Source organism: Nelumbo nucifera, chromosome 1 (genome assembly GCF_055504915.1).
Source record: "Nelumbo nucifera cultivar China Antique chromosome 1, China Antique-T2T, whole genome shotgun sequence".
Taxonomy (NCBI): domain Eukaryota; kingdom Viridiplantae; phylum Streptophyta; class Magnoliopsida; order Proteales; family Nelumbonaceae; genus Nelumbo; species Nelumbo nucifera.
Genome location: NC_142649.1, coordinates 98332104 through 98360103, shown reverse-complemented (window position 1 = coordinate 98360103; position 28000 = coordinate 98332104). Strand labels below are relative to the sequence as shown.

The window sequence follows — 28000 nt, the reverse complement described above, 5'->3', positions numbered from 1 at the left end:
CCCATCCATATGTAATATTTTTCTCCACATGTTTGTCCCTTTCTTACGAAAAAATTCCTTCCCTAGCCCCCGTTCACCGTTACAACTTACAACTTACAATGGTGAGTACGACTGGGCCGCAAATCCAATTCCTATACCACTCCGACGTTGGTTCTGCACTTCTGCTGGACGGGGAGAGGGAGTAAGTGAGCGAGCGCGACTTGGGTACTTGGATATGGGATTGGGGGCATTGAGAAATGCTATTCGTCCTTTGGCGAGAACAGTCCTTGCTCGGCGAATGTTACATTTTCCGGCGATTTCCGGTACACCTGCTGCTCCGACAACCAAGTTTCGGTGGGTTTTTGGATCACCTCAGCAGCTGGCGCCATGGGTTTTGGTGCCGAGTGGTTTCCATAGCTTGACAGATACTCGATTCCCGAAGAGAAGGCCCAGTGACAAACCTCGAAGGAAAAGGGCCAGCTTAAGACCACCAGGTTTATCTGTCTCAACGCATACACTTTGAATTAAACCAATTGAGAAAATGGACTCAATAGAGAGCATGAACCAGGAATGGATTAGCTCTAGTATTTAAGTACCTAAGTTTGATTTGTTTCATGGAGTTTGAGTTTTCATTATTTCTTCTGGTAGACATTTGTTTGTATCGAAATGCCAAAGTTTAGGTTAGGTCTGTATCCAGTCCACCCCTCCCAAGGCCCCAGTAGCTGGGACCAGACCAACATTGGGTAATGGCCTTTTTTCCGATATATTTTGTGTTCTTATTCGATACTACAAAGTTCTCAATTTTGTTAATCCTGATTTATTTAGTAATGCAGGCCCATATGCCTGGGTTCAGTACACACCTGGTGAGCCGATACCTGTAAGCAGACCCAACGAAGGAAGCGTGAAGGGAAGGAATCAGAAAAAACGCATGAGGCTGAGGAGGGCGTTTATACTGGTCTGTGTTTCTGTTTCTCAAACGCCTACTAGCTTCTAATCTGATGAGTAGAAATTGATTTTTTCTTTGGTTGGTTTTAAGTTCTTCTATTTATGGATTCCACTTCCAAGCTGAAATTTATTCACATTATCTTACTCATGATTACATGATTTGGTTTGAAATTGACTTCGTTACTTCATTTAACTTCCACCATTTGTTTCCGTATTCATCCACACTAACAAAGTCTCAATGTGCAAACCTTAATGTACACCAAGCCTTGATTAACATTGACTTATTTGCATATGTTGCCTTTGAGTCTTTATGCTTATTAGTTCAGGAAATCCAATGTTTTTAGATGGCTATGTGCAGGTGTATGATCCATTATTCTTGATTGGGTGTTGTTACTTGTAAATTTTGAGAAGGTGCAAGGAAATGAACTTGAGAGAGATACATATAGACATTCTCATGGATAATCATGTATAAAAACTTGTCTATGCATCCAGGAGTATATCTTCTTGTAGGATGTTGTGCCTACACCTTAAAATGTTTTTGTATAGCTTCTTTCCTTTTCATGGGTAAATTTTTTTCAGTTATTCATAGAAAAGGGAGTTTCATCATCAATGTCATCTGTGCACATCAAAATATATCATGCAAACACTTGGGAAGGGGAGACTGGGCTTATTGTATCTGAAGTAGTGCTGCATGGACATGGACATGGGAGTTGGAATCTAATGCATGTCCAAGAGTGTGACTCAGGAAGATGAGAGAACATGGTCTCAGAATATATGTGGAAAAGTATACTATTAAGACAGTTCACATTTTTTGAATTCTAGCATTATATACCAGAAAAAAAGGATCTAAAATGTTGCTTTTCTTACCAAGTAACATTTGATATGAAAATGGCATTCATGTTGTACATTAACTGTTCATTTATGTCAATTTAATTAGGAGATAAAAAGGAAATGTTACGTAGAAGTGTCCTTAAGAATATATTTAGGAATTAGGAGAGTCCATGCAAAACTGATTTGAAGATACTCAGCTCAGCTGTAACCCCAACTATTTGGGTTCGCTACACAAATCCTGTCTAGCCATTCTGTTTTCTTTGGAGAACTGTAATGTAAAATATTTCATTAAATAAAAAAAGCCAACCAAGAACCCCTGTTCAATGAGAAACCTGATCAGAGGATATACAATTCTGCTCCCTACAGCCCAACAATGCCCAAAACAATTAACTTTTCCTTACAAAAAGAAATTCCAATCAAAGAAAGAACTAGGATGTCTATTTCTAAACAAAGGGTGAGCTGCCAACCAAGAATGAACCATCCTCAGAATTTTATGTAAGATTACTTCATTTGAAGCCTGAATCCCTTCAAACAATCTCCTGTTTCTTTCACTCCACCCAGCCCATAAAACTGCTGAAGGAATTATGCTCCATGCTACCTTTCCTGCTCTACTTAGACCTTCTAGATGCCATGCCTCAATGATACCCTTCACTTCAGCTGCGAAACACCATTTTACTTTAAACAAACCTACCAGCCTTAACCAGATCCAATGAGTATAATCCTGTCTAGCCATTCTGCTCTATCAAGGGCAATGTTTTCTGTCAGACTGCAAGTCCTTAGTTCATTCTTACCACTTCCATCCATGCCTTCTTTGGCTTCTCTCTTGTTCTTTTACACTTTCTACTTGCACCAAATCATTCTGCATTTGTTAGGAACCTGCCTAATTCAGGGCTCTTCGAGGGATCAACCTCCTGAATTCTTGGGAAGGAGAGAGAGAGAGAGAGAGAGAGAGAGTTTAATGCTGAAAGAGTCCTCCTCTATTCCTTTTCTGCTCCACTACTTATAGTGTTACAATCTTGACTGTTACAGTTGTTACAAGTGGATGGCAGTTATTACAAGTGGCTGGTTAGTTGAGCTGATGTGGCCTCCTCTTGTAAAACTGACTAACTGCCTTCTGTTGGTCTGTTCCAATAGTCTTGACAATCCAATTGGATGGCAGTTGTTACAAGTGGATGGCAGTTATTACAAGTGGCTGGTTAGTTGAGCTGATGTGGCCTCCTCTTGTAAAATTGACTAACTGCCTTCTGTTGGTCTGTTCCAACAGTCTTGACAATCCCCCCTTCCTTTAGAGTGACCTTGCCCTCAAGGTCTAATGTAGGAAATTTGATTGCAGATCTAGTAGGAAAATTTTAGTCCATGTGCATGAATATGGGCTGATCTGGGTCTCCTCTTTGCTTTGTTAGTGTTGCAAGGCTGATGGGCCTTGGGCCCTTGCATGTCTGCCCTTGTAGATGGACTGTAGAGTTTCCTGATGTGAAGTCCATGGTGAGATGGGCCCAGTCACAGACCACGGGTCCTAGCTGCCTTAACCATTGAATGCCTAACACCACGTCTGCTCCACTGAGATGGAGAGGATATAGGTCCACCGCAAACTGATGACCCTGAATCTTTAGTGGTAGGCCCATGCAAATGCTATTGAAAGAGAGGTTGTTACCGTTGGCCACATGAATCGTAAAGGTCGTTGTTGGTTGCATCGGAAGTCCCATTTTATTCACCAAGACTTGAGTTATGAAGTTAAGGGAGCTGCCACTGTCTATGAGGATTGACACTTGGCGTCCTAGAATCAGCCCTGCAACTCTCATTGTTTGAGGGGACGCAAGTCCCGTAAGGGCTTGTAAGGATATTTCAGGCGTGCCATTGGACTGTATTTCCCATCCTGGGTTAGATTCTCCACACCCAGGGATGTCGTCTTCCTCTTCGACATCTGTTTGGAGGAGAAACGCTTGTTGTTTCTTGCAGCGATGGCCCGACCCAAATTTCTCTTCATAGTTGTAACAGAGACCTTTGTCTCTGCAGGCTTGCATCTCTGCCCAAGTCAGCCGTTTGAAAGGAACCAGTGGGCCTGGGCCTAGTATTCCTTCCTCCTTGTCTGGTGCTGTTGTCTTTTCTTGCTCCCTTCTTGCTTCTGGATCCCATTGTCGCTGCACCTTTCTTGCTTGACTGAACTTGTCCTCATACAATCTTGCTAGTGCTGCCGCATTGATGACCGAAGTGGGTTGCATCGCTTTCACTTCCAGTCGCAGTTCTTCTTTTAGGCCGCCGACGAAGCTTCCCACCAATGCCTTCTCTGTCCACCCTTGGACTCTCACGGCTAGCCTTTCGAACTCCACTTGGCATTCTTTTACTGATCCCACTTGCCGTAGCTTTGCCAAATTTTCATCAAGATCTTCGAACCCAGATGATCCAAAACGGACAGTCATGGCATCCGTGAAGTCTGCCCAGGTTTGACGAGGGTGCCCCCATCGGTACCATTGAAACCAGAGGATGGCTTCCCCTTCAAGATGCGCAGAAGCCAGAGCTACCCTATCTTGCCTCGGTGTTTCATGGTAATCGAAATACCTTTCTGCTCTGAGAATCCAGGTAGTTGGGTTGCCGCCTGAGAAGATGGGGAAGTCGATTTTGGCTATTCTTGTTGCCGCCCCTGTTCTGCGGCTGTTTTCATTGCTGCGCTCTTCTTGGCTTCCTTTGTCAATGTTCGTTGCCCCCTGCTCCAGTCGAAGGGGGAGAGCAGTGAAACTTTCCTTCATTTCTTTGAGATCTGAAGACATTCGATGGATATCGACTTCCATCTGATCCACTCGGGTGTCTATTGATGTGTTTCTTGTGTTGGTCATGCTGGCTCTGATACCAAATTGTTAGGAACTTGCCTAACTCAGGGCTCTTCGAGGGGCCAACCTCTTGAATTCTTGGGAAGGAGAGAGAGAGAGAGAGAGAGAGTTTAATGCTGAAAGAGTCCTCTTCTATTCCTTTTCTGCTCTACTACTTATAGTGTTACAATCTTGACTGTTACAGCTGTTACAAGTGGATGGCAGTTGTTACAAGTGGCTGGTTAGTTGAGCTGATGTGGCCTCCTCTTGTAAAACTGACTAACTGCCTTCTGTTGGTCTGTTCCAACAGTCTTGACAATCCAATTGGATGGCAGTTGTTACAAGTGGATGGTAGTTATTACAAGTGGCTGGTTAGTTGAGCTGATGTGGCCTCTTCTTGTAAAACTGACTAACTGCCTTCTGTTGGTCTGTTCCAACAGTCTTGACAGCATTGGTGCAATCATTTGTCATCCATGCACACTTTCTCTTTTCTTATCACCGGTTTACAGTATTTGAAAATGACACCTTGTGAATATCTTGTCCTATTCTTGCATGGGACTTTTATTTTGGCTTTCAATTGGGAGTTTTTTCTTTTTTCTTTTTCTTTTTAATTTGTAGGAATCATTGGGGATTTCTCTTCACCTCTTTCTCTCTATCTTCTCTCTAATCTGCAAGAAGCCATTACATCCATCAACTTACCAAAAAATTTTTATCAATTCAACAACCCTAGTTTTTCTATTTTAGACATTTTCATATTTCGTGCCAAATTATCTTCAATTGTTCTGACACTAGGATGCTTGCCATAGACCTTTCTTGTTGTGCTTAAGGTGAGAAGAAGAGAAGAGAGAAGAGTAGATATCATTGATCTGAATGCCACATGCTAGTGTATCTCTCTAATGAGAGGTGCTCTTTATATTAATATTGCATTATCCAAAAGTACAAGAAAAAACCCCAGTGGGGTTGATATTATACATTAAAGTCTTTGACCATAAATTTTTCTTCCTAGAAAACTCCACTCTTCATACACCTTATAATCTGAAATTCCGAATACAACAACATTCCCTTATAACACTGGTAGCAACATGACAAATTGATTTTTTTTAGAGCTTCTCTTGAACAAGGAAATTTGAAGATTCCATCACGGTTGCAACTAGCTCCTACACCACACCCACATGAATTCAACTGGCTTGATGTCACTCATGGTAGCACTTGGGCTTATTCTTCCTGGGGGATAGATAGGTGGAGATTGGAAAGTCCTTGGGCTTATTCTTCCTAGGAGGGGAAGGGGTAGTGAGGAAGGCAATCAAACAATTCGAGAAACGTAGAAGAGAAGAACAAAACAAAAAGAGGTTCATTGGAGAAGGGGGTGAGGCATAGGCGGAAGGAGAGGAGGGGGAAGAAAAATATATAGTTGATGAAGAATAGAGGGAGAATGCTGAAAGCTAAGAGGGGGTGGTTTTGGAGTTAAAGTTGAAGATGAAAATTGATCATGGATGGTCAGAGGCCCAGGAAATGAAAGAAGAGGAATAGTTGAAAGGAATGTTTTGAGATATCACAATCTAGAGATGGTGACGTTGCAAGATTCTAAGATGGGATTGGTTGAGCTGAGAATGAAGATTGAATGTTTGGGGTCCAGTATTGGGGAAGAGGCAGAAGTTAATGTAGTGGTTTTCCGGGAGTCTGGCTTTCATACGGGATGGAGGTGGGGGCATTTCAAATATGAAGGGCCGAATGAAGGAGAGAGGGTGGAATTTTTGCAGGATGGGTCCGAGTCTCCCCAGATTTTATTCAAGTTTTCAAGATTCTTTGGGGATAAGCTTGGAAATGCATGGATTTCTTAACTGTGTATTTTGGATAGTTAGATTTTATTTTATATTTTAGTTTGGTTCTGTTAGAGTTGCTGGCTTGTGGGTGTTGCCTTAACACCTTGATAGGATGTAATATCTTTTTCTTTTTTAATGAAATTTTATTTTTTTTTCAAAAAAAAAATCCATCTCTCAGCAGATTCCCCAATAACAATGATACACTTCCAACTTAATAGAGAACAAACTATAAGTATGATAATACAAGGAACAATCTACTTGAAACGTTAACATATCAAGTACCCGAATGACACATAAGAACAAGTAAAAGTAAATAACTCTTAGACATGAAAAAAGAGTCACCTTAACAGAAAATCCTTTAAGTATTTAATTGAACATGTACAATCCCCTATCCTTTATTTTCAAAATTGAAGCTTCTCCAAACTGCAACTTGATATTCACAGTGACACTTGAAAGAAGATTGTAATCAAAATTTTGCATAAAACCTCTACCAGATACTTCTAATGATCTCAATAATCTTATGAAAAAAGCAATATTCCCTATACTAGACAACATTTGGTATAGAAAATTCAAAGCAAATCCACATGATCTCCCTATATGGACCATGCCATACCAAATTACAGAGAGAAACGTGGGATACTCAGTTCTTCACAAAATACAATAAAACTTATCATTGGATCTAGATAGTTATAAGTTTATAATATCCAGAGCACCATGTTGACTGTCACTTTGTAAATCCACTCTTTCTGGATTCAAAGCAAATCCAGAGCACCTTTCTGTCACTTTGAATCCAAACAAAGTTTATACACCATGTTGTCACAAAGTGTCTATCACTCAAATCCAAACAAAGTGGATTTGCTTTGAATCCAAATAAACCTGATTAAGACAACCAACCAAATTTCAGGTTGACTGTCACTTTGTGAGAGAGAAGGTGCTGAATGGAGTGATAGACACTACGTTAATACAGGAAACCAGTGGGCAGACTTATTTACAAAAGGGTTGAGTCGGGGAAGAGTGGACTACATATGTAACAAGCTGGGATTATATGATATATACTCACCAGCTTGAGGGGGAGTGTTAGTGTAGGGGTATTTCTGTCTTTATACTTACGTTGAGGTTGCTGATCTATAATATTATATTAGAACTAGTGTCCCTCACTTAAATAAGGGCACATGTGTCTTTTTCATTATATTAATAATATAAAAACATGTCTGGCCGAATCTGAGAGTAACTTTTCCCTAATTCGAACTAGACTTTTCTTCTCTCTTTTTCTCCTCCTCTCTCTCTCTCTCTATTTCTTCCCTCTTTCTTCCTCTTTCCTCAACTGTTATCAGACTAGCAGAACTCAAAGGCAAACATGGTATCAGAGCTCAACTAAGCAACTCGGATCTGTCCAGATTTCTGTTCTCTGCGCACTCAATCTAGGGTTTTCCCTTGATTTCTCTGCCATCGATTGGAGATAAGGGAAAGGGCTGAAAAGGAGTGGTTGCCCTCTTCCCTTGGAGGTTTCTATGCCTCCAGTTGTGTCTTGTGTGGTCGGTTGTTGTGGTTTCTAAGAAGCCCTCCCCTAATCGATGAAGAGAAGAGGGCTGATTTGTGTGATGCAGTGGGTGTCTTGTGTGGACTGATTTTCTTCTCGTGTGGTTTGTCTTTCAAGTGATGAGGTAAGAGATTTCTGTGCATATTTTCTGTTATGAATCAAATAGGAATTATGTTTCAGATCGTATGATGGAATTTCAGACTATAGTGTGCTAGGGTTTATGCTGTTTTTTTTGTGTGATTTGAAGGAGGAGTGGTGCTCATATAGTGGTGAGATTTCAGGTAGTCGTAGGGTAGGGTTTGTGGTGTAAAGAGTGCAATCTTCAACAATAACAAGTGTTGAAACCAGTGTGATTAAACAGTGTGCAGTGTGCCGAATTCAGTGATAACAGAATTCAGCAATGGGAGATAACAGTGATAGCAAATCTAATGTGATGATACCTACTGACTACCTAAGTGTTCAAATGACCTCCATTAAACTGAATGGAGAGAATTATGTACCTTGGGCTAAATCTGTAGAAGTTTTTTTGAAGGCAAAGAAGAAGGTGAAACACATAAGGGAGGAGAAACCCTCCACTGATTCTCATGAGTATGAAGACTGGGAACAAGATGATGCACAGATTATCACGTGGTTATGGAATAGTATGGAACCCAAGATTAGTGTAAATTTCATGTTTCTTGACACTGTCAAAGATGTGTGGGACCATGCTAAGAAGTTGTATTCTGGTCAAGACAATACAACCGGAGTATATCAGCTGTATCAGGAATACTTTAATCTGCAACAGGGCAATCAGAGTCTTGAGGAGTACCATGCTAGTATGAGAAACATCCGTAATGAGTTAAATGTTTATCACCCCCTCACTTCTGATGTCAAAATTCAGCAACAACAGAGAGAACAGCTTGACGTGACTCGATTTTTGGTGGGGCTGAAATCTGAGTATGAACCAGTACGGGCTCAGATACTAGGAGGGTTAGCTCTCCCTTCTTAAGAAGAGGTGTTTGATCGACTTTGGAGGACTTCTATTGGATCTACTAAGAACTCTAATGTCTTAGATAGGTCAGCCTTTGCAGTGTCAAGGGGCCGTGGTGTTAAAGGTGGAGCTCGAGGAGCTCAGTCTGGCCGTGGTGGTAACAGTGGTCCGGTATATGGCCGGAGTGGTGGTGGTGGACCTACATATAACCGTGGTGGTGGTTGTATTGGAGGAAGAGATTCAGGGGGAGCCTGTGGTAGAGGATGTGGCTCAGGTCCGAGGAGGTGTACTCATTGTGGTATGGATGGACATACCATTAATTATTGCTATGACTTGCATGGTCCACCCTCAACCTGGGCCAATCATGCCATGACTAATGACACCAGTTCCAGTTTCAAATAGGAGAATCGTTCAGCTGATCAGATGCCTCTTACATCCACAGATGGTTCCGGGAAGGAGATGGCGAGTGTTCCACGTGATGAGTATGAGAGGTTTGTCCAATCCACATCTCAGCAAAACACGATTACTTTCGCACACTCAGGTATGGTTTGTTTGGCATCCACACCCAATCCCTGGATTATTGACTCTAGAGCCTCCGATCACATGACTGGAACTCTAGGTGTGTTTTCTTCCCTCTCATTGCTCAACATCACAATCTGTTACCCTTGCTAATGGTTTCACTTCCTCCATTTGTGGTGTTGGTAATGTTGACCTGGACCTTGTATCCCTATCCTCAGTTTTGTATGTCCCTAAATTTTCGTTTAACCTTATGTCTGTTAGTAAGCTGACCAAGTCACTTAATTGTTCCATTACCTTTTACCCTTCTGTGTGTGTTTTTCAGGATCTCAAGACGGGGATGAAGATTGATGGAGGGCATGAAGCTAGTGGATTGTATTATCTTGACGGTGGTGGAAGAACATCAACAGCTCTCCAGTCATCTCTCTCTCCTCTCTAGTGGCACTGTCGATTTGATCATCCTTCGCTAAAAGTTTTGAAATCTTTGGTTCCTTTGTTGAGTCAACTTTCTATTTTAGATTGTGAGTCATGTTAGTTTGGGAAACACCATCGTGTTCCCTTTAGTTCTAGGGTTGATAACCGTGTGTCGAGTCCTTTTTCTTTAATTCACTTGGATGTTTGGGGTCCTTATAAAGTGATGCCATACAATGGATATAGATATTTTGTCATTTTTGTTGATTGTTTTTCAAGGATGATGTGGCTCTATTTAATGAAAGAAATAAGTGAATTGTTTACCATCTTTCAGAAATTTTATGCTGATTCGCAATCAATTTGGTGTTCACATTAAAATTTTTCGTTTTGATAATGGCCGTGAATATTTATCTTCATCATTTCAAGAATACTTGGACCAACATGGCATTATACATCAGACCTCATGTACCTATACCCCACAACAAAATGGGGTGGCTGAGAGAAAGAATCGTCATCTCTTGGAAACAGCACGATCCCTCATGCATCACATGATTAGAAATAGGATCCGGCAGTTGCCTTGCGGAAAGGTAAACGCACTTGCACCCTTCATCCTATTTCTAATCAAGTTTCGCTCACTCACCTTTCCGCCTCCCATCGCCAGTTTATCTCTTTGTTATCCTCAGTTGTTGTTCCTAAGGATGTCCAGGAAGCCCTTGCCTCTCCAGGGTGGTGCCGTGCAATGGAAGAAACTCTCAACTCTACTTCATAATCATACTTGGGACCTCACCGCTCTTCCTCCTGGGAAGTAGGCTGTCGGTTGTAAGTGGGTTTATACTGTTAAGTATTTGCCTGATGGTAGTGTTGAGTGCCTAAAAGCTCGATTGGTTGCAAAAGTGTACTCCCAAACCTATGGTATTGACTACACAGAGACCATCTCCCTAGTTGCTAAGATAGGGTCGGTTCGTGTTGTGATCTCTCTTGCAGTTATGTATGATTGGCCCCTATATCAGTTTGATATCAATAATGCCTTTTTGCATGGTGATTTACTCGAGGAGGTCTACATGGAGCAACTACCAGGGTTTGTTGCTCAGGGGGAGGATGGTAAGGTATGCAGATTCAAGAAGGCTATATATGGGCTTAAATAGTCTCCTCGAGCATGGTTTGGTAGGTTCAGTGAGGTGGTAAAGAAGTTTGGCATGAAACAGTGCCAAGTTGATCATTCCGTCTTCAGTTATGACTCTCCGGCAGGAAAAATACTATTGGTGGTGTATGTAGATGATATTGTTATTACTGGGAATGATAAAATGGCCATTGACAAGTTGAAGACTTTTCTACAGGAACATTTTCAAACAAAGGATTTTGGTAAATTGAAATATTTATTGGGGATAGAAGTAGCAAGGTCTAAGCACGGTATTAATTTGTGTCAGAGGAAATATGCGCTTGATTTGTTGGAGGAAACAGGTTTGTTGGGTGATAAACTAGCTGAAACACCTATGGAAACAAATACTAAGCTGAGCAGTGATATAGGTGAAGTGTTTGAAGACCCTGGCAGATACCGACGACTTGTAGGTAAACTAAACTACCTAACCATTACTCAGTCAAATATTTCATTTGCGATTAGTGTGGTAAGTCAGTTCATTTTGAAACCTCTGGTTCCTCATTGGAATGCAATTCTAAGAATTGTGAGGTATTTAAAAGGAGCCCCTGGTCGTGGTTTGATACACAAAAGTAGTGGAACACTTGAAATAAAAGGGTATACTGATGCTGACTGGGTTGGTTCTATGTCTGATAGGCGGTCTATCACAGGTTATTGCATTTTTTTGGGGGGCAACCCGGTGACATGGAAAAGTAAGAAGCAGACAGTCGTGGCAAGAAGCAGTGCAGAGGCAGAATATAGAGCTATGGTACATACTGCTTGTGAATTAGTGTGGCTAAGGAATGTTCTACAGGAGATAGGATACAACATTAATACTCCAATGAAGCTCTATTGTGACAATCAGGCTATAGTTCATATTTCTTCTAATCTGGTGTTTCTTGAAAGAACCAAGCACATAGAGATTGACTGTCACTTTGTGAGAGAGAAGGTGCTGAATGGAGTGATAGACACTGTATATGTTAACACAGGAAACCAGTAGGTAGACTTATTTACAGAAGGGTTGAGTCGGTGAAGAGTGGACTACATATGTAACAAGTTGGGATTATATGATATATACTCACTAGCTTGATGGGGAGTGTTAGTGTAGGGGTATTTCCGTCTTTATACTTATGTTGAGGTTGTTGATCTGTAATATTATATTAGAACTAGTGTCCCTCGCTTAAATTAGGGCACATGTGTCTTTTCCATTATATTAATAATATAAAAACATGTCTGGCCGAATGGGAGAGTAACTTTTCCCTAATTCGAACCAGACTTTTCTTCTCTCTTTTTCTCCTCCTCTCTCTCTCTTTCTTCCCTCTTTCTTCCTCTTTCTTCTTGACTGTTATCAGACTAATAGAACTCAAAAGCAGGCCGAATTATAACAGAAAGCACTTTTACAAAAGTATTTTTATGAAAGTATTTTTATAAAAGTACTTCTACACGAAATCACTTTTACAAAAAAACTGTTATGGAAGTACTTTTACGAAAGCACTTTTTATAGAAGTACTTTTATAAAAGCACTTTTACGAAAGCACTTTTTAAAAGCACTTTTATGAAAGAACTTTTACGAAAGCACTTTTACAAAAGTACTTTTATGAAAGCACTTTTATAAAAACACTTCTACGAAAGAACTTTTACGCATTTTTACAAAAGCACTTGTACGAAAGTACTTTTATAAAGGTACTTTTACAAAAGCACTTCTACAAAATTACTTTTACTAAAGCAATTTTACGAAAGTACTTTTACAAAAGCACTTCTACAAAAGTACTTTTATAAAAGTCTATGGAAGTACTTTTCTAAAAGTGCTTGCGAAGTACTTTCGATAAAGTGCTTTTGTAAAAGCACTTTTATGAAAATACTTTTATCGAAGTACTTTTACAAAAGTGCTTTTTCAATGCCAAAATTACTTTTATATTATTTTTGATATTTCATTCGGTTTGGATTGGATCCAATCCAATCCATTTACATTTTAATGGATTGGATTGGATTTGGTTTGTATTAGATTTGGACTAGATTGGGTCCAATCCATTTGTAACTAGACTCACATTGGACTGGATCGGGTTGGATCAAATCCATCCAATTAACACCTCTAGTGGTGGTGGGGTACTATTAAAGGCACTTTTCTCGGGCTTTTTCCTCTATCTTATAATAAAGAGAGTCTAATCATTGATTGTATTTCTCTCAATCAGTTTGTGTTAGCGTAGGGGTATTTCTGTCTTTATACCTTGATTGATGTTGATGATCTGTAATGTTGTGTTGGAACATGTGCTCTTAACTTAAGTAAGGGCACATATGTCTTTTCAGTCATGTTTTAATAATAATATAAATACTTACTGGCCGACTGGGAGAAGTTATGTTGACTCTGTTAGTTCGAACCAGAATTCTCTCTTCTCTCTTTTTCTCTCTCTCTCTCTTTCTTTATCACCTTTTCTTCTTCTACATAACTGAACTCAGTCAGGCCGAACTCTAAGGCAGACCTGAATTATAACATGGTATCAGAGCTAGGTTAAATCTGCCTAGATTTCTGCTTGCCTAGGGTTCATTCTCTGCGCACCCTATCTAGGGTTTTCCTCTTTTTTTCTATGTTCGATTGGAGATAAGGGAAAGGGCTGAAAAGGAGTGATCGCCCTCTTCCCTTGGGGGTCTCTATGCTTCCAGTCAGGTCGTATGTGGTCGGTTGCTGTGATTTCTGAGATCGCCCTCTCCTAGTAGAGGAAGAATAGAGGGCCGAACTGTGTGGGCAGTGGCTGTTGTGTGTGAAGCGGCTGTTGTGTGTGGACTGCTCTCCTGCTCGTATGGGTGTTACTTAAGCGATAAGGTAAGAGATTTCAGTGCATGATATCTGTTATGGATTAAATAGGAGGTGTGTTTCAGACCATATGCTAGGGTTTCGGCCAGTAAGTGCTAGGGTTTATGTTGGTTTCTTTGTGCTTTTTGAAGGAAGAGATATGATCATATAGTTGTAGGAGTAGGGTTTGTGGTGTGAGCACACTTTTCAGCAAACAAGTGCTGAAATCAGTGTGATAGGTGTGATATAGGGTGTGGTGTAAAGAGCACACATTCCAGCAACAATTAGTGCTGCAATCAGTGTGACAGGTGTGACCTAGTGGTGTGTAGTGTGCAAATCTCAGTGATAATAGAATTCAGCAAGTGTGCAGATTGGTGATAACATAATGGGAGACAATAATGATTATAAACCTAGTGTGATGGTGCCTACAGACTACCTGAATGTTCAGATGACCTCCATTAAGTTAAATGGAGAGAATTATGTGCCTTGGGTTAAATCCGTTAAAGTCTTTCTGAAGGCAAAGAAGAAGGTAAAACACATCAGAGAGGAGAAACCCTCCTCTGACTCTCACGAGTATGAAGACTGGGAGCGAGAGGATGCTCAGATCATCACATGGTTGTGGAACAGTATGGAACCCAGGATTAGTGTGAACTTCATGTTCCTTGATACTGCCAAAGATGTGTGGGACCATGCGAAGAAATTGTATTCGGGGCAGGACAATACAACCAGAGTTTATCAGCTTTATCAAGAGTACTTTAACCTGCAACAGGGCAATCAGAGTCTTGAGGAGTACTATGCCAACATGAGGAACATACGTAATGAGTTGAATGTCTATCATCCTCTCACTTCTGATGTCAAGATTCAGCAACAACAGAGAGAGCAACTTGATGTGACTAGATTTTTGGTAGGACTAAAGTCTGAATATGAACCAGTACGGGCTCAGATATTAGGGGGATCAGCTCTTCCGTCCCTAGAAGAGGTATTTGCTCAACTTCGTAGGATTTCTATCGGATCTACTGAGAACTCTAATATCTCAGATAGATCTGCCTTTGCTGCATCGAGAGGCCGTGGTGGTAGAGGTGGAGCTCGGGGAGCTCAGTCTGGCCGTGGTGGTGGCGGTGGTTCTGCATATGGCCGAAGTGGCAATGGTGGGTCTACTCATAATCGTGGTGGTGGTCGTACTGGGAGCAAAGATTCAGGGGGAGCCTGTGGTAGAGGACGTAGCTCAGGCCCGAGGAAGTGCACTCATTGTGGTATGGATGGACATACCATCAACTATTGTTATGATCTACATGGTCCTCCATCACAGCAGAACACGTGATGAATATGAGAGGTTTATCCAATCACAGCAGAACACGACGACTTTTGCTCACTCAGGTATGGCTTGTCTGGCATCTACACCCAATCCCTGAATCATTGACTCTGGAGCCTCCGATCACATGATTGGAACTCCAGGTGTGTTTTCCTCCTTATCTCATTGCTCAACATCACAATCTATCACCCTTGCTAATGGTTCCACATCCTCAATTTGTGGTGTTGGTAATGTTGACCTAGATCCTGTGTCCCTTTCATCAGTTCTGTATGTTCCTAAATTGCCTTTTAACCTTATGTTTGTTAGTAAGCTGACCAAATCACTTAACTGCTCTATTACCTTTTATCCTTCTATGTGTGTCTTTCAGGATCTCAAGACGAGGATGAAGATTGGTGGAGGGCATGAAGCAGGTGGACTGTATTATCTTGACGGTGGTGGTGGTAGAACTTCAATAGCTCTCCAGTCATCTCTTTCTCCTCTCCAGTGTTACTGCCGATTTGGTCATCTGTCGCTAAAAGTCTTGAAGTTCTTAGTTCCGTCCTTGAGTCAGCTTTCTGTTTTGGATTGTGAGTCGTGTCAGTTTGGGAAACACCATCGTGTTCCCTTTAGTTCTAGGGTTGATAATCGTGTGTCGAGTCCTTTTTCTTTAGTTCATTCAGATGTTTAGGGTCCTTATAAAGTGATGTCATATAATGGATACAGATATTTTGTCATTTTTGTGGATGATTTTTCAAGGATGACGTGACTCTATTTAATGAAAGAAAGAAGTGAATTATTTACCATTTTTCAAAAATTATATGCTGAGATTCGTAACCAATTTGGTACCCATATCAAAATTTTTCGTTTTGATAATGGCCGCAAATATTTAACCTCATCATTTCAAGAATACCTGGACCAACACGGCATTATACATCAGACTTCATGTACCTACACCCCACAACAAAACGGGGTGGCTGAGAGAAAGAATCGCCATCTCCTTGAAACAGCAAGATCCCTAATGCATCACATGCATGTACCCAAACCTTTTTGGAGTGATGCAGTGCTTACCTCTTGTTTTCTGATTAATCGGATGCCCACGTTCATCCTTGATGGTCATTCTCCGTTTCAGGTCTTGTTTCCCACTTTGTCTCCGTTCCCTCTTACGCCGAGAGTTTTTGGGTGTCTGTTTTGTCCATAATCTGGGTCCCGGGAACGACAAGTTTGATGCCCGTTCTCTCAAGTGCATCTTCCTTGGCTATTCTCGGACCCAGAAAGGGTATAGGTGTTACCATCCTGGTTCTCGACGGTCTTTTGTGTGTGCTGATGTCAGTTTCTTTGAGTCTACTCCGTTCTTTTTGGGGTCCGGTGATGCTTCTTCCTCCTCATCACCTCCTCTTCCACTTCTCGTTGTCGATCCTCGTCCCTTTGTTCCAGTCGTGACCAAATCTTTGCCTCCGGTGCCACCGCCTGTTGAATGCCCACCTATCCGTCATGTTTATACACATCGCCCACGTGCACCAGCTACTACTCCTCCGGCTACATCTCCGTCGACGGATCTGGCACCAGACCCACACTTGGCATCTGAGATTGATCTACCCATTGCTTTGCGGAAAGGTAAACGTACTTGCACCCTTCATCCCATTTCTAATTATGTTTCTCTTACTCACCTTTCCGCTTCCCATCGCCAGTTTGTTACTTTGTTATCATCAGTTATTGTTCCTAAAGATGTCCAGGAAGCCCTTGCCTCTCCAGGGTGGTGTCGTGCCATGGAAGAACTCTCAGCCCTTCATCATAATCATACTTGGGACCTCACTGCTCTTCCTCCTGGGAAGCAAGTTGTTGGTTGTAAATGGGTTTATACGGTTAAGTATCTGCCTGATGGTAGTGTTGAACGCCTGAAAGCGTGATTAGTTGCAAAAGGGTACTTCCAAACCTACGGCATTGACTACACAGAGACCTTCTCATCGATTGCTAAGATAGGGTCAGTTCGTGTTGTGATCTCTCTTGCAGCCATGTATGAGTGGCCACTATATCAGCTTGATATCAAGAATGCCTTTTTGCATGGTGACTTACTCGAGGAGGTCTACATGGAGCAACCTCCAGGGTTTGTTGCTCAGGGGGAGGATGGTAAGGTGTGCAGACTAAGGAAGGCTATATATGGGCTTAAACAGTCTCCTCGAGCATGGTTTGGTAGGTTCAGTGAGGTGGTAAAGAAGTTTGGTATGAAACAGTGCAAAGTTGACCATTCTGTATTTAGTCATGACTCTCCGGGAGGAAAAATACTGTTGGTGGTGTATGTAGATGATATTGTTATTACTCGGAATGATAACATTGGTATTGACAGGTTGAAGACTTATCTGCAGGATCACTTTCAGACAAAGGATCTGGGTAAACTGAAATACTTCTTGGGGATAGAGGTAGCGAGATCCAAGTATGGGATTAACTTGTGCCAGAGGAAGTATGTGCTTGATTTGCTGGAAGAAACAGGCTTGTTGGGTGCCAAACCAGATGAAACACCCATAGACACAAATACCAAGCTAAGCAGTGATATGGGTGAAGTGTTTAAAGACCCTGGCAGATACCGACGACTTGTGGGCAAACTGAACTACCTAACCATTACCAGACCAGACATCTCATTTGCAATTAGTGTGGTAAGCCAGTTTATTCAAAAACCTCTGATTCCTCATTGTAATGCGGTTATGAGAATTGTGAAGTATCTAAAAGGGGCTCCGGGTCGTAGTCTGATATACAAGAGTGGGGGAAAACTTGAAGTAGAAGGGTATTCTGATGCTGATTGGGCCGGTTCTATGTCTGATAGGCGGTCTAGTATAGGCTATTGCACGTTTCTGGGAGGTAACCTGGTGACATGGAAAAGTAAGAAGTAGACGGTTGTGGCAAGAAGTAGTGCAGAAGCAGAATATAGGGCTATGGCGCACATCGCTTGTGAATTAGTGTGGCTAAGGAACCTTCTACAGGAAGTAGGGTACAACATTAACACTCCAATGAAGCTCTATTGTGATAACTAGGCTGCAGTTCATATCTCCTCTAATCCAGTGTTTCATGAAAGAACCAAGCACATTGAGGTTGACTGTCACTTTGTGAGGGAGAAGGTGCTAAATGGAGAGCTAGGCACTACACATGTTAATACAGGAAATCAGTGGGCTGACTTATTTACAAAAGGCTTGAGTCAGGGAAGAGTGGACTACATATGTAACAAACTGGGAGTATATGATATATACTCACCAGCTTGAGGGGGAGTGTTAGCGTAGGGGTATTTCTGTCTTTATACCTTGATTGATGTTGATGATTTGTAATGTTGTGTTGGAACATGTGCTCTTACTGGCCGACTGGGAGAAGTTATGTTGACTCTGTCAGTTCAAACCAGAATTCTCTCTTCTCTTTTTCTCTCTCTCTCTCTCTCTCTTTCTTTATCACCTTTTCTTCTTCTACATAACTGAACTCAGTCAGGCCGAACTCTAAGGCAGACCTGAATTATAACAGTTTGTTTTGGATTGGAATCTGGGGCCAAGAAGGAGCTTAAGGGAAATAAGAGGCTGAAACCCATGGAAGACATATCTCTTACTAATGTTCTAGAGGGAGTTTTGTATTGACCCAAACAAATCTGACTCTAGAATTTGGACCCTTAATTCCTCTGGCCACTTTTCTTGTGCTTCTTACTTCATTTCATTGGTCTGTCCATGGAACCTCATCTCAGTGCACCTTGTCCCATTAATGAAATTTGGAGGGGTCCGGTGCCACCAACTTTTTGTTGGGAAGTCTTCCATAATAAAATTAATTCTTGTGAAACACTGCAAAGGAGACCTAGCTGTGTCTCTCCCCACATGTGTGTTTTTGTGTAAAGCTATTGGTGAAAGCACTTTCTACCTGCTTATCTCCTTTATTTTTTTACTGTTATTTGCGATTATTTCATTTCATGTTTTGGTTGTGTTAGAATCAACAGTACAAGGGTAGTTAAGTCTTTTGTCTATCTAATTAAGGTTAAGTTGTCTATTTTGTCTGGATTTAAGTTGCGTGTCCCATACTTAATGAGGGACAACTCTATCTTTTGTAATCTAATACAAAGAGTATAAATACAAAGTGGGTCGGCTGAGAGAGGTGACTTTTTTTCTTCTTAGATCGAATCCTTTCTCCTTCTTTTCTCTCTCTCTCTCTCTCTCCCTCTCCCTCTCTCCTTCTTCTTCTTCTTCTTCTTCTTCTTCTTTTTCTTCTTTTCTTACTTACTTCAGACCTAGGACTGAACTAGGTTTAATTGAATTATTCACATGGTATTAGAACTCTAGGAAATCAGTTTAGAACTCAGTTTTCTTTTCTCTCCCTTCATCCTCCTGAGATTGCCATATCAAAACTTTTCTTTGAAGTAACTTCTAAACGAATTGGAGGATTGGTGAGGGACCAAAAAGGAGTGGTCGTTTTTCCTTCTGGGAGGTAAATATGCCTCCAGTTGTTGTGGTGGTTTGCTAGAAACCCTCAACTCGATGACACGAAGGGGGCTGGTTGTGGACAGGTGTGAATAGAAATCTCTAATTGACTAATAGTTTTTTTTTTTTTTTTTTGGAAAAAGGTAAAGTAATATTTATTCAAAAACAACACATACAAGCTGTGATCAGACCCAGAAAGGCAATCTGATTGACACGGCAATTACATTACCACCAGGAGTTAGAGTGAAATACAACAAACAAATTAAAGTTTCTAAACTCAGAAATTGACACCCAAGAGAATAACTTGCCCACAGCTTTCTGAATTAAGTCTTCTGGACTCTTGGCCTTGTTACAGCAAAACCTATTGTTCCTCTCAACCCAAATGGACCATAAGACAGCACTAGGATTCTAGGAATAGTCTTCCACACTAATTTCCTTTTCTTGCTTAGACCTTTGATATTCCAGCAACAGAGGAGCTCTTTTATCGATCTTGGCATAGTCCAGCTGATGTTCATGGTTATGAGAAAATAGTCCCACAACTGAGAAGAAAACGGGCAATGAATGCACAAATGGTCAGTTGATTCAGAATTACTGCCCCTTCTCACAAGGTTAGCTCTAGAAAGACATTTATCCAGAGCCATAGTCCAAATCAGAAAGTTGCATTTAGATGGGCTAAAAAGATTCCACACCTGAGAACCTGGGAAATCAGTGACACCCTTTCTGCAAAGCTTAGAAGCCAATGAATTGACAGAGAAAGCACCATCCGGACTCCACTTCTGGCACCACTTGTCTTCTGAGAGAGTATCAACCTTTTGATTTTGGAGAATAGTCAGAATATTCATTATCTCTTCAAGATCCCAGTCAAAGAGATTCCTTCTAAAGAGAGGGGTCCAAATGACAGAATCTCTAGTCAAGCTACAACACTCAGCTATAGATGCCTCTTGATTAGAGGCACACTGAAAAAGAAGAAGAAAAGACTCAACAAGAGAACCATACAAGCACCAAGGGTACTTCCAAAACTTAGTTTTATTACCATTACCAACCTTAATTGAAATCCCATCTACTAGAACAGAATAGTTCTTCATTATCCCTTTCCACAGAGAGTTTCCCCAACTTGGAGGAGGATCCCTAGAACTCCAGTTGCCTCACTCCACCCCATATTTACCAGCTATGAGTGATCTCCACCAAGCATCACTTTCAGCCGCAAACCTCCAGATCCACTTACAAAGAAGGGCAGAATTAAAGTTTTTCAACTTCCTTATGCCTAAACCACCTTCAGCCTTAGGGAGACAAACTTGGTCCCAATTAACAAGATGAATTCTTTGCTCCTCATCCCAACCCCTCCAGAGAAAATTTCCTTGAAACTTTTCAAGCCTTCTTGCAACTTTATTAGGGATAAGGAATCGAGAGGAAATAAGTAGGTAAATTGGATAGGGTGCTCTTAATCAAAGTAACCCAACCCTCAAAAGAAAGATATCTTGCCTTCCAAGATGCCAATTTTCTCTCCATTCTTTCAATAACCGGGTCCCAAATTGAAGAAAGCAAACAACTCGCCCCCAAAGGAAGACCTAAATATTTTACTGGAAGGGATTCAATCTGATAAGCCAAAACCTCCGCACATTCAACTAAGTTGGTTACTTGATCCACTGGAATGATTTGACTTTTATTCCAATTGACTTTAAGCCTAGAGATCACCTCAAACCAAGTTAAAATCCCAAGAACCAAGTCCACCTGAGGAGAAGCATCCACAAAACATAATGTATCATTTGCAAATTGGAGAATGTTAACCTTCTCTCCCTCCGGAGCAATTGCAAAACCTTCCCACTCACCAGACTCAGCAACCTTCTTACAAAATAGAGTGAGAATCTCCATTACACAAATAAAGAGTAATGGAGACAGGGGATCACCCTGTCTAAGACCCCTGGAACTATCAAAGAAACCTGCAGACTGCCCATTAATCAAACTGAAAATTTGGGAGAGGTAATACACACTTTAATCCAGTTTCTCCATTTCTGCCCAAAATTCATGTGCTGCAAGACAAGTTCAACACACCTCCAATTGACATGGTCACAACCCTTCTCAATATCAAGTTTGCAAATCAAACCTGGGACATCCTCTCTTCTTCTTGAGTGAATCAACTCATTAGCAATAAGAACTGAATCAAGCATCTGTCTTCCCGGTACAAAAGCATTTTAATTGTTTAAGATAACACTACCTAAAACCCCTTTCATTCTCTCAGAAAGGACTTTGGGTAGGATTTTATAAAAGCTGTGCAGAAGACTGATCGGCCTGAAATCTTTAATATTCACTACTCCTATCTTTGGAATAAGGGTAATAAAAGTAGTGTCTAAACTCCTTTGCAACGAAGCATTATCATAAAAACCTTGGAAGACATTCAGGATATCTTGCTTCACAAAATCCCAGCATTTAATGTAGAAAAGATTGGTAAGTCCTTCTGGCCCAGGACATTTATCATCAGCCAACATATTAATTGCTGCTTTTATTTCCTCCTTCGTGAAGGGTCTCTCAATGAAGGTGGACTGATCTTCACTCAGTTGTTTGAAGGGAAGGAACCTAGGAAATGGTCTGAAGGTCCAGGATTCTTTATAAAGATTTTTATAAAAGATGGTTGCCACTGTCTTCATTTCTGCCTCAGACTCCCCCACTCTTCCCTCCCATTCCAACCTACTGACTGATGAAGCTCTAGCTCTTGCATTTGCCATTTTATGGAAGAAATGTGTGTTTTTATCCCCCTCTTTTAACCAAACCACTTCAGCTCTCTATCTCCATTTGATTTCTTCAGTCACAGCCAACTTATCATACTTCATCTTCGCCTGAGATCTCTTCAATCTGCACTCCTTTGATAAAGGACGAAACTCTTCTGCTGAATTAATCTCCTTAACAATACTCAAAAGAGCTCTCTTTTCAGTTTCTGAATTCATGTTTTTCTCCATTTTCCAGATTTTTTATCTCGCTTTAATGTCACCAAGTTTTTTTGCCAAGATGAATGAGCTGGTTCCAACTACCTGCATATCTTTCCACACAATCTTCGGCAAGGGAATGAGATTATCATCTTCAAACCAGGCATTCTCAAACTTAAATGGGGCTATGATTCTATCTTTGAAACCACAAACTAACTGAATTGGAATATGATCTGAAACTGGCCTAGGAAGGGCAATCTGCTTAAAATCAGGGAAAAGCTCTTCCCAATTAGAAGAAACTAAAAACCTATCCAGTCTCACAAGGGTGGGAATATCTTGATTATTAATCCAAGTAAATCGACTAACATGGAGAGGTAAATCCATCAATTCAAACCTGTTAATAAAATCAGCAAATTGAGCCATTGCCCTGGATCTTCTACCTCTGGAATTTTTCTCTTCAGCAGACAAAGTAACATTAAAATCACCTCCAATTACCCAAGGGTAGGACAGGTTTCTCCTCATCTCAGCCAATTCCTCCCAAAACTCCTCACGGAGATCTCGATCAATAGGACCATATACATTAGTGACTTGACAAATATTGCCATCTGTAAATTTCAGAACTAAGGAAACCAAAAAATTTCCAATATAAGAGGAGATCAAGCTATAGACAGAAGGATCCCCACATACTCAACAGCCCTCCTGCACTCCCCACTGCCAATTTAGTCTTCCATCTGACCTCTCCCTCCCCCCAGATGCTTCTAACAATTGCAGCCTCCACACTTTCCAGCTTGGTTTCTTGCAACAGAATGATCTTCGACCTCAACTTCTTCAGGGACTCACACACCACTAATCTTCTTCTTCCTGAGCCCAAACCCCTTACATTCCAAGATAAAATTTTTAACTTTATTAAAAAACCACAGAAACAAAGCACAAATTTAATGTACACTTTTCTCCCCCCCCCCTGCCCCCCAAACCCCCTTCACTGCTGCCTGCCTTATCATTTAAACCCCACGTTAGCCTCATCATCTCTCTACTTCTCTTGGAGTTGGTTCCCCCTTTCTTTGCTGCTACCTTCCCTCTCTCTAGGAGAATTCTTTGTTCAACACCCTCTAGGAATTTAATTGTCTCCTCCTCCATCCCCTCTATTGAGATCCCCAAAAATTAGCCTCATCATCTCTCTACTTCTCTTGGAGTTGTTTCCCCCTTTCTTTGCTGCTACCTTCCCTCTCTCTAGGAGAATTCTTTGTTCAACACCCTCTAGGAATTTAATTGTCTCCTCCTCCATCCCCTCTATTGAGATCCCCAAAAATTTACCCAACCCCAAAAGTTTTGAGGACACCCAAGAAGAAGCACCAGAAATATTAGGTTGCTTACCTCCTTGAAGCGACAGGTTCGTCGATTTTCCACAGTTCATACTCGGCTGCTCTACTATTCCAACTACCTCTCTTAGTTCAATTCCTCTTCTCTCCTCCTCCTGAACACTATGTTGGCAGTGATCCTCCCCCCTGTCTTCGAGCTATACCACTGAACCCACCACTACAATAGGATCAACATCTATCAAGCTATCTTCCACCCTCGATAATGCAAGGTGATGCACTTCCGTCCGTGATTCTTCCCTAAGAGATGAAGCTGGCAGAAACAATGGGCTGGGAGAATGAGGTTGGATTATCTGAACACCATCGCTACCCTTCAATGCCACTTGCTGGGGGACCTGGCTCTGGTCTTGCATTCCATGGCTGACTCCTAAATTCTTTGGAGGCTGGCTAGACCACCCAAGAACCCTGTAACTCGGGCTACATGGCTTACTTCGACGAGGGGGAAACCTGGGCTCACTATTTGCTTTGGGCCCAGGCCCACTACCCAATCCCTAGGGAGGTCTCCTAGTTTGGGCTAGAATGGTCAGTATGGGCTCATTAGCCCTTATTAAATTCTCCTGAGCCAAGCTCTTGTTGAGAACAGGAGGCTGTCAGTGTTCCCTATAGCTTTTTGGCGAGAATTCGTCCATGGATGCCACATGCATCTCGATTAAACATTGTTTAATGAGGTTTTTAATTTCTTTGATTCCCAAAGTCTACCCATTCGCCCCTAAATTTGAATTTTGAAATCCCCCATCTCCAATTTCTTTTCCTACTCATCTAGACCCTCCAAACCATCCAAGATCGGACGACTCGGGTTGGAACTAAGTCTGTCACCATCTTCTCCTGCAACGGCCGCCAGAGAACTCAGCAGAGAACGGAATTCCTGATGAATATCCCCGACAATGGTACAGGGTTGAACACTTTCACCAACATCTTCCAGGACTAATGTTTTAGAATAGTCTAAGACCACTCTCCCCTCTTTCTGGAATTTCCCATCTCTCCCTTTCCATCTACATACTACTAGCAGAATCTCTGACCAGATTTGGACGGAGAACAAAGCTTCCTCCACAACAATTTTGACCTTATTCAGCATTTTGACCCACTCACAGGTAGCAACCTCTGGAGGAGAATCGTTTGTCTCAATGAATCCCCCACAAACATCTCCAATGGCTTTAATCACACTTGGACACCAGAGAAGAAGGGGAAGACCAAACACCCTAATCCAGATCAAATCCGTACCCTCACCTTCAGAGAAAGGATCCGGGTAGAAGCACCCCACACTCGCACCCCACCAATCCAGCAAGAGAGAGTTCCTTCCCATATGCCAAGGCCCATTATGCAAAATCCACTCCGCTTCAGCTCTTGATGGGCAGATGAACAAGAAGATATCATCTGCCATCTTCTTCACTCTAATTCCCCCCACCTCCCTCCACATTCTACTCACCCAAATCTCCACTTCTCTAATCCCCACCCCCGCCGAAATCTTCCAACCAAACAATTGCGCAAAAACTCTCTTCTTGCTTCCACCGCCTTTGTCTTTGTAACAACTACCAATTTATCCTCATACTTTTTAACCTCCGTCACCCCAAAACCAGGCCAAGCTCCTGCCACCACCGCTTTGCTATAGGAGTTGGCCCTTGTCCTCGCATCCTTCTCCTCTCTTCAATACTAGTTACTTGCTTCTCACCTCCTCTTCCCACCAGAAGAATTCCTGGGAGGAAAGTTACAAAACATCTGGACTAGCAAACTCTTTAATCAACTGAAACTTAACACCGATTGTTGGGGTTAACAGTCCCCTGAGTTAACATCGTAATTTGAATTTTCATATTCTTCTCAAAGTCATATACTATGTCCTTGAGACTCATTGCTAGTGTGTCTGTGTTCATGCAGTAAGGAAACAATTAAAATGTTCAGTTTCTACAACTTTTAGTAAGGAACTAGTGCTGGTAGAAATGGATAAGGCAAAAGGTGAACAGAAATAGAATATAAACAGAAACTATTTGTCATTAGAAGTTCAACTAGTAGTGGAGTGTGTTTTCTTTCCTTTGGGCTGGATTTCATCCATGTGGCAGTGTTGGTTGGTAGGTATGCATATGAACTTTTTTTCTCTGGTTATGCCTAGATATGTGTGGTGATAGTAGGGTTTTCGGGTGCTGAACCCATGGCAACAACAATGTGGTTATAATAGTACTTTATTGTGTGGTGTGTGGTGTAGTGCTGAATAGTAAAGGGCGATTTTTTTCTTACCATAAGTGAATTCTTTTGTGGTGTGAGATGATTTTGTTATGATGGCAACAACTAGAGAGGGTAGTGATAATAAGACAAGTGTTATGATTTCTCCCGATTACCTGAATGTTCAAATGACTTCTATCAAATTAAATGGTGAGAACTATGTGCTATGGACTAAATCTGTGAAAGTGTTTTTGAGAGCCAAGAAAAAGGTGAAACATGTGAGAGAGGAGAAACTTTCTTCTGATTCTCTAGGGTTTAGTGAGTGGGAACAGGATGATGCACAGATTATGACCTGGTTGTGGAATAGCATGAAACCTAAAATTAGTGTGAATTTTATGTTCTTGGATACAACTAAGGAAATCTGGGACCATGCTAAGAAACTCTATTCTATCCAAGATAATACCACTAGAGTGTACCAACTTTACCAAGAGTACTTTAATCTGAAGCAGGGTAATCAAAGCTTAGAAGAATACTATGCAAGCATGAGAAACCTCTGTAATGAGCTTAATGTGTATCACCCTCTAACTCCAGGTGTTCAGATTTAGCAGCAACAACGAGAGCAACTTGATGTGACAAGGTTTTTAGTGGGCTTAAAACTTGAATATGAACCTTTTCGAGCACAAATATTGGGTGGATCTACTCTCCCCTCTCTTGTGGAAGTGTTTGCCCGACTTCGGAGGATTTCCATTGACCCTATAGAGTCTTCCTCTCTCTTGGAAAGGTTTGGTTTTGTGGTGACAAGAGGGGGAGGTCGTGGAAATAGAGGTGGTGGAGGTGGTCGTGGATTTCCAGGGACCCGAGGTGGTCCTATGTTTAATTGTACTGGTGGCCGCAGTGGAGGTCGAGAGTCAAGGGGAGGTCATGGTAGAGGAAGAAGTATTGGTACTAGGAAATGCACATACCGTGGATTAGAGGGACATACTATTAACTTTTGTTTTGACTTACATGGTCCACCCAACACTTGGGCTAAATCATGCTATGACTAGTGGTGGTGGTACAGTTAGTGAGAACGAGCAAGCTGATTAGACTCCCTCCACATCTACTGGTGCTTCTAGGAAGGAAATGGTGAGTGTCCCACGTGAAGTATATGAGAAGTTTCTTTAGACATCCTCTCAGCAAAACACAACTACTCTTGCACATTCAGGTATGGTTTGCTTGGCTTCCAAACCTTCACACTGGATCATTGACTCTGAAGCCTCTGATCATATGACTGGGATTCTAGATATGTTTTTTTCACTTTCTCAGTCTTCTACATCCCAAACAGTTACCATTGCTAATGGTAATGGTTCTACCTCTCCCATTTGTGGTGTTGGTGATGTTGATTTTACCTTCTTATCTTTATCCTCTGTCTTATACCTAAGTTCCCTTTTGATCTTATGTCTGTTAGTAGATTAACCAAGTTCCCTTTTGATCTTGTGTTTTTCAGGATCTTAAGACGGGGATGAAGATTGGTGGAGGGTATGAGGCAGGTGAATTGTATTATCTTGATGGTGGTGGTCCGAAAGTAGCTCTTCAGTCCTCTCTTATTCCTCTCCAGTGGCACTATAGGCTTGGTCATCCGTCGCTCAAGGCTTTGAAGTTATTAATCCCGTCTTTAAGTTCCATCGTTGGATTGTGATTCGTAGCTTGGGAAACACCAAAGAGTCTCTTTTAGTCCTAGAGTTGATAGTTGTGTTTTGAGTCTTTTCTCTTTAGTCCATTCAGATGTTTGCGATCCAAACAAAGTAGTGTCATACAATGGTTATAAGCATTTTGTAATTTTTGTTAATGACTTTTCAGGGATGACATGGCTATATCTTATGAAAGACAGAAGTGAATTGTTCTCTATCTTTCAAAAATTTTATGCTGAAATCCGTACCCAATTTGGAGTTCATATTAAAATTCTTCACTCGGATAATGCAAAAGATTACACCTCAGCAATACTTTGAGCACCATGGGGTAATTCACCAAACTTTTTGTTCTTATACCCTACAACAAAATGGTGTGGCTAAACGGAAAAACCGACACTCAC

The 28000-nt window shown here is 41.4% G+C and overlaps 1 protein-coding gene across 1 annotated transcript; it reads left to right on the top strand.

Moving 5' to 3' along the window:
- Window positions 1–14: 14 nt before the first annotated feature.
- Window positions 15–27870, top strand: LOC104610556 (uncharacterized). Its single transcript, XM_088889711.1, has 3 exons — window positions 15–473; window positions 813–934; window positions 27416–27870. Exons 1-3 carry the CDS (start codon window positions 29–31, stop codon window positions 27605–27607), a joined length of 759 nt encoding a protein of 252 aa, XP_088745837.1. The 5' UTR covers window positions 15–28; the 3' UTR covers window positions 27608–27870.
- Window positions 27871–28000: the final 130 nt, after the last annotated feature.

What these genes read in the sequence shown, in the direction of transcription:
- LOC104610556 (XM_088889711.1), top strand. Translation starts at nt 29, where the DNA reads ATGTTTGTCCCTTTCTTACGAAAAAATTCCTTCCCTAGCCCCCGTTCA. An exon ending in GGCCAGCTTAAGACCACCAG is followed by an intron (nt 474 to 812) that starts GTTTATCTGTCT and finishes TTAGTAATGCAG; the next exon opens with GCCCATATGCCTGGGTTCAG. An exon ending in TGAGGAGGGCGTTTATACTG is followed by an intron (nt 935 to 27,415) that starts GTCTGTGTTTCT and finishes TGTGTTTTTCAG; the next exon opens with GATCTTAAGACGGGGATGAA.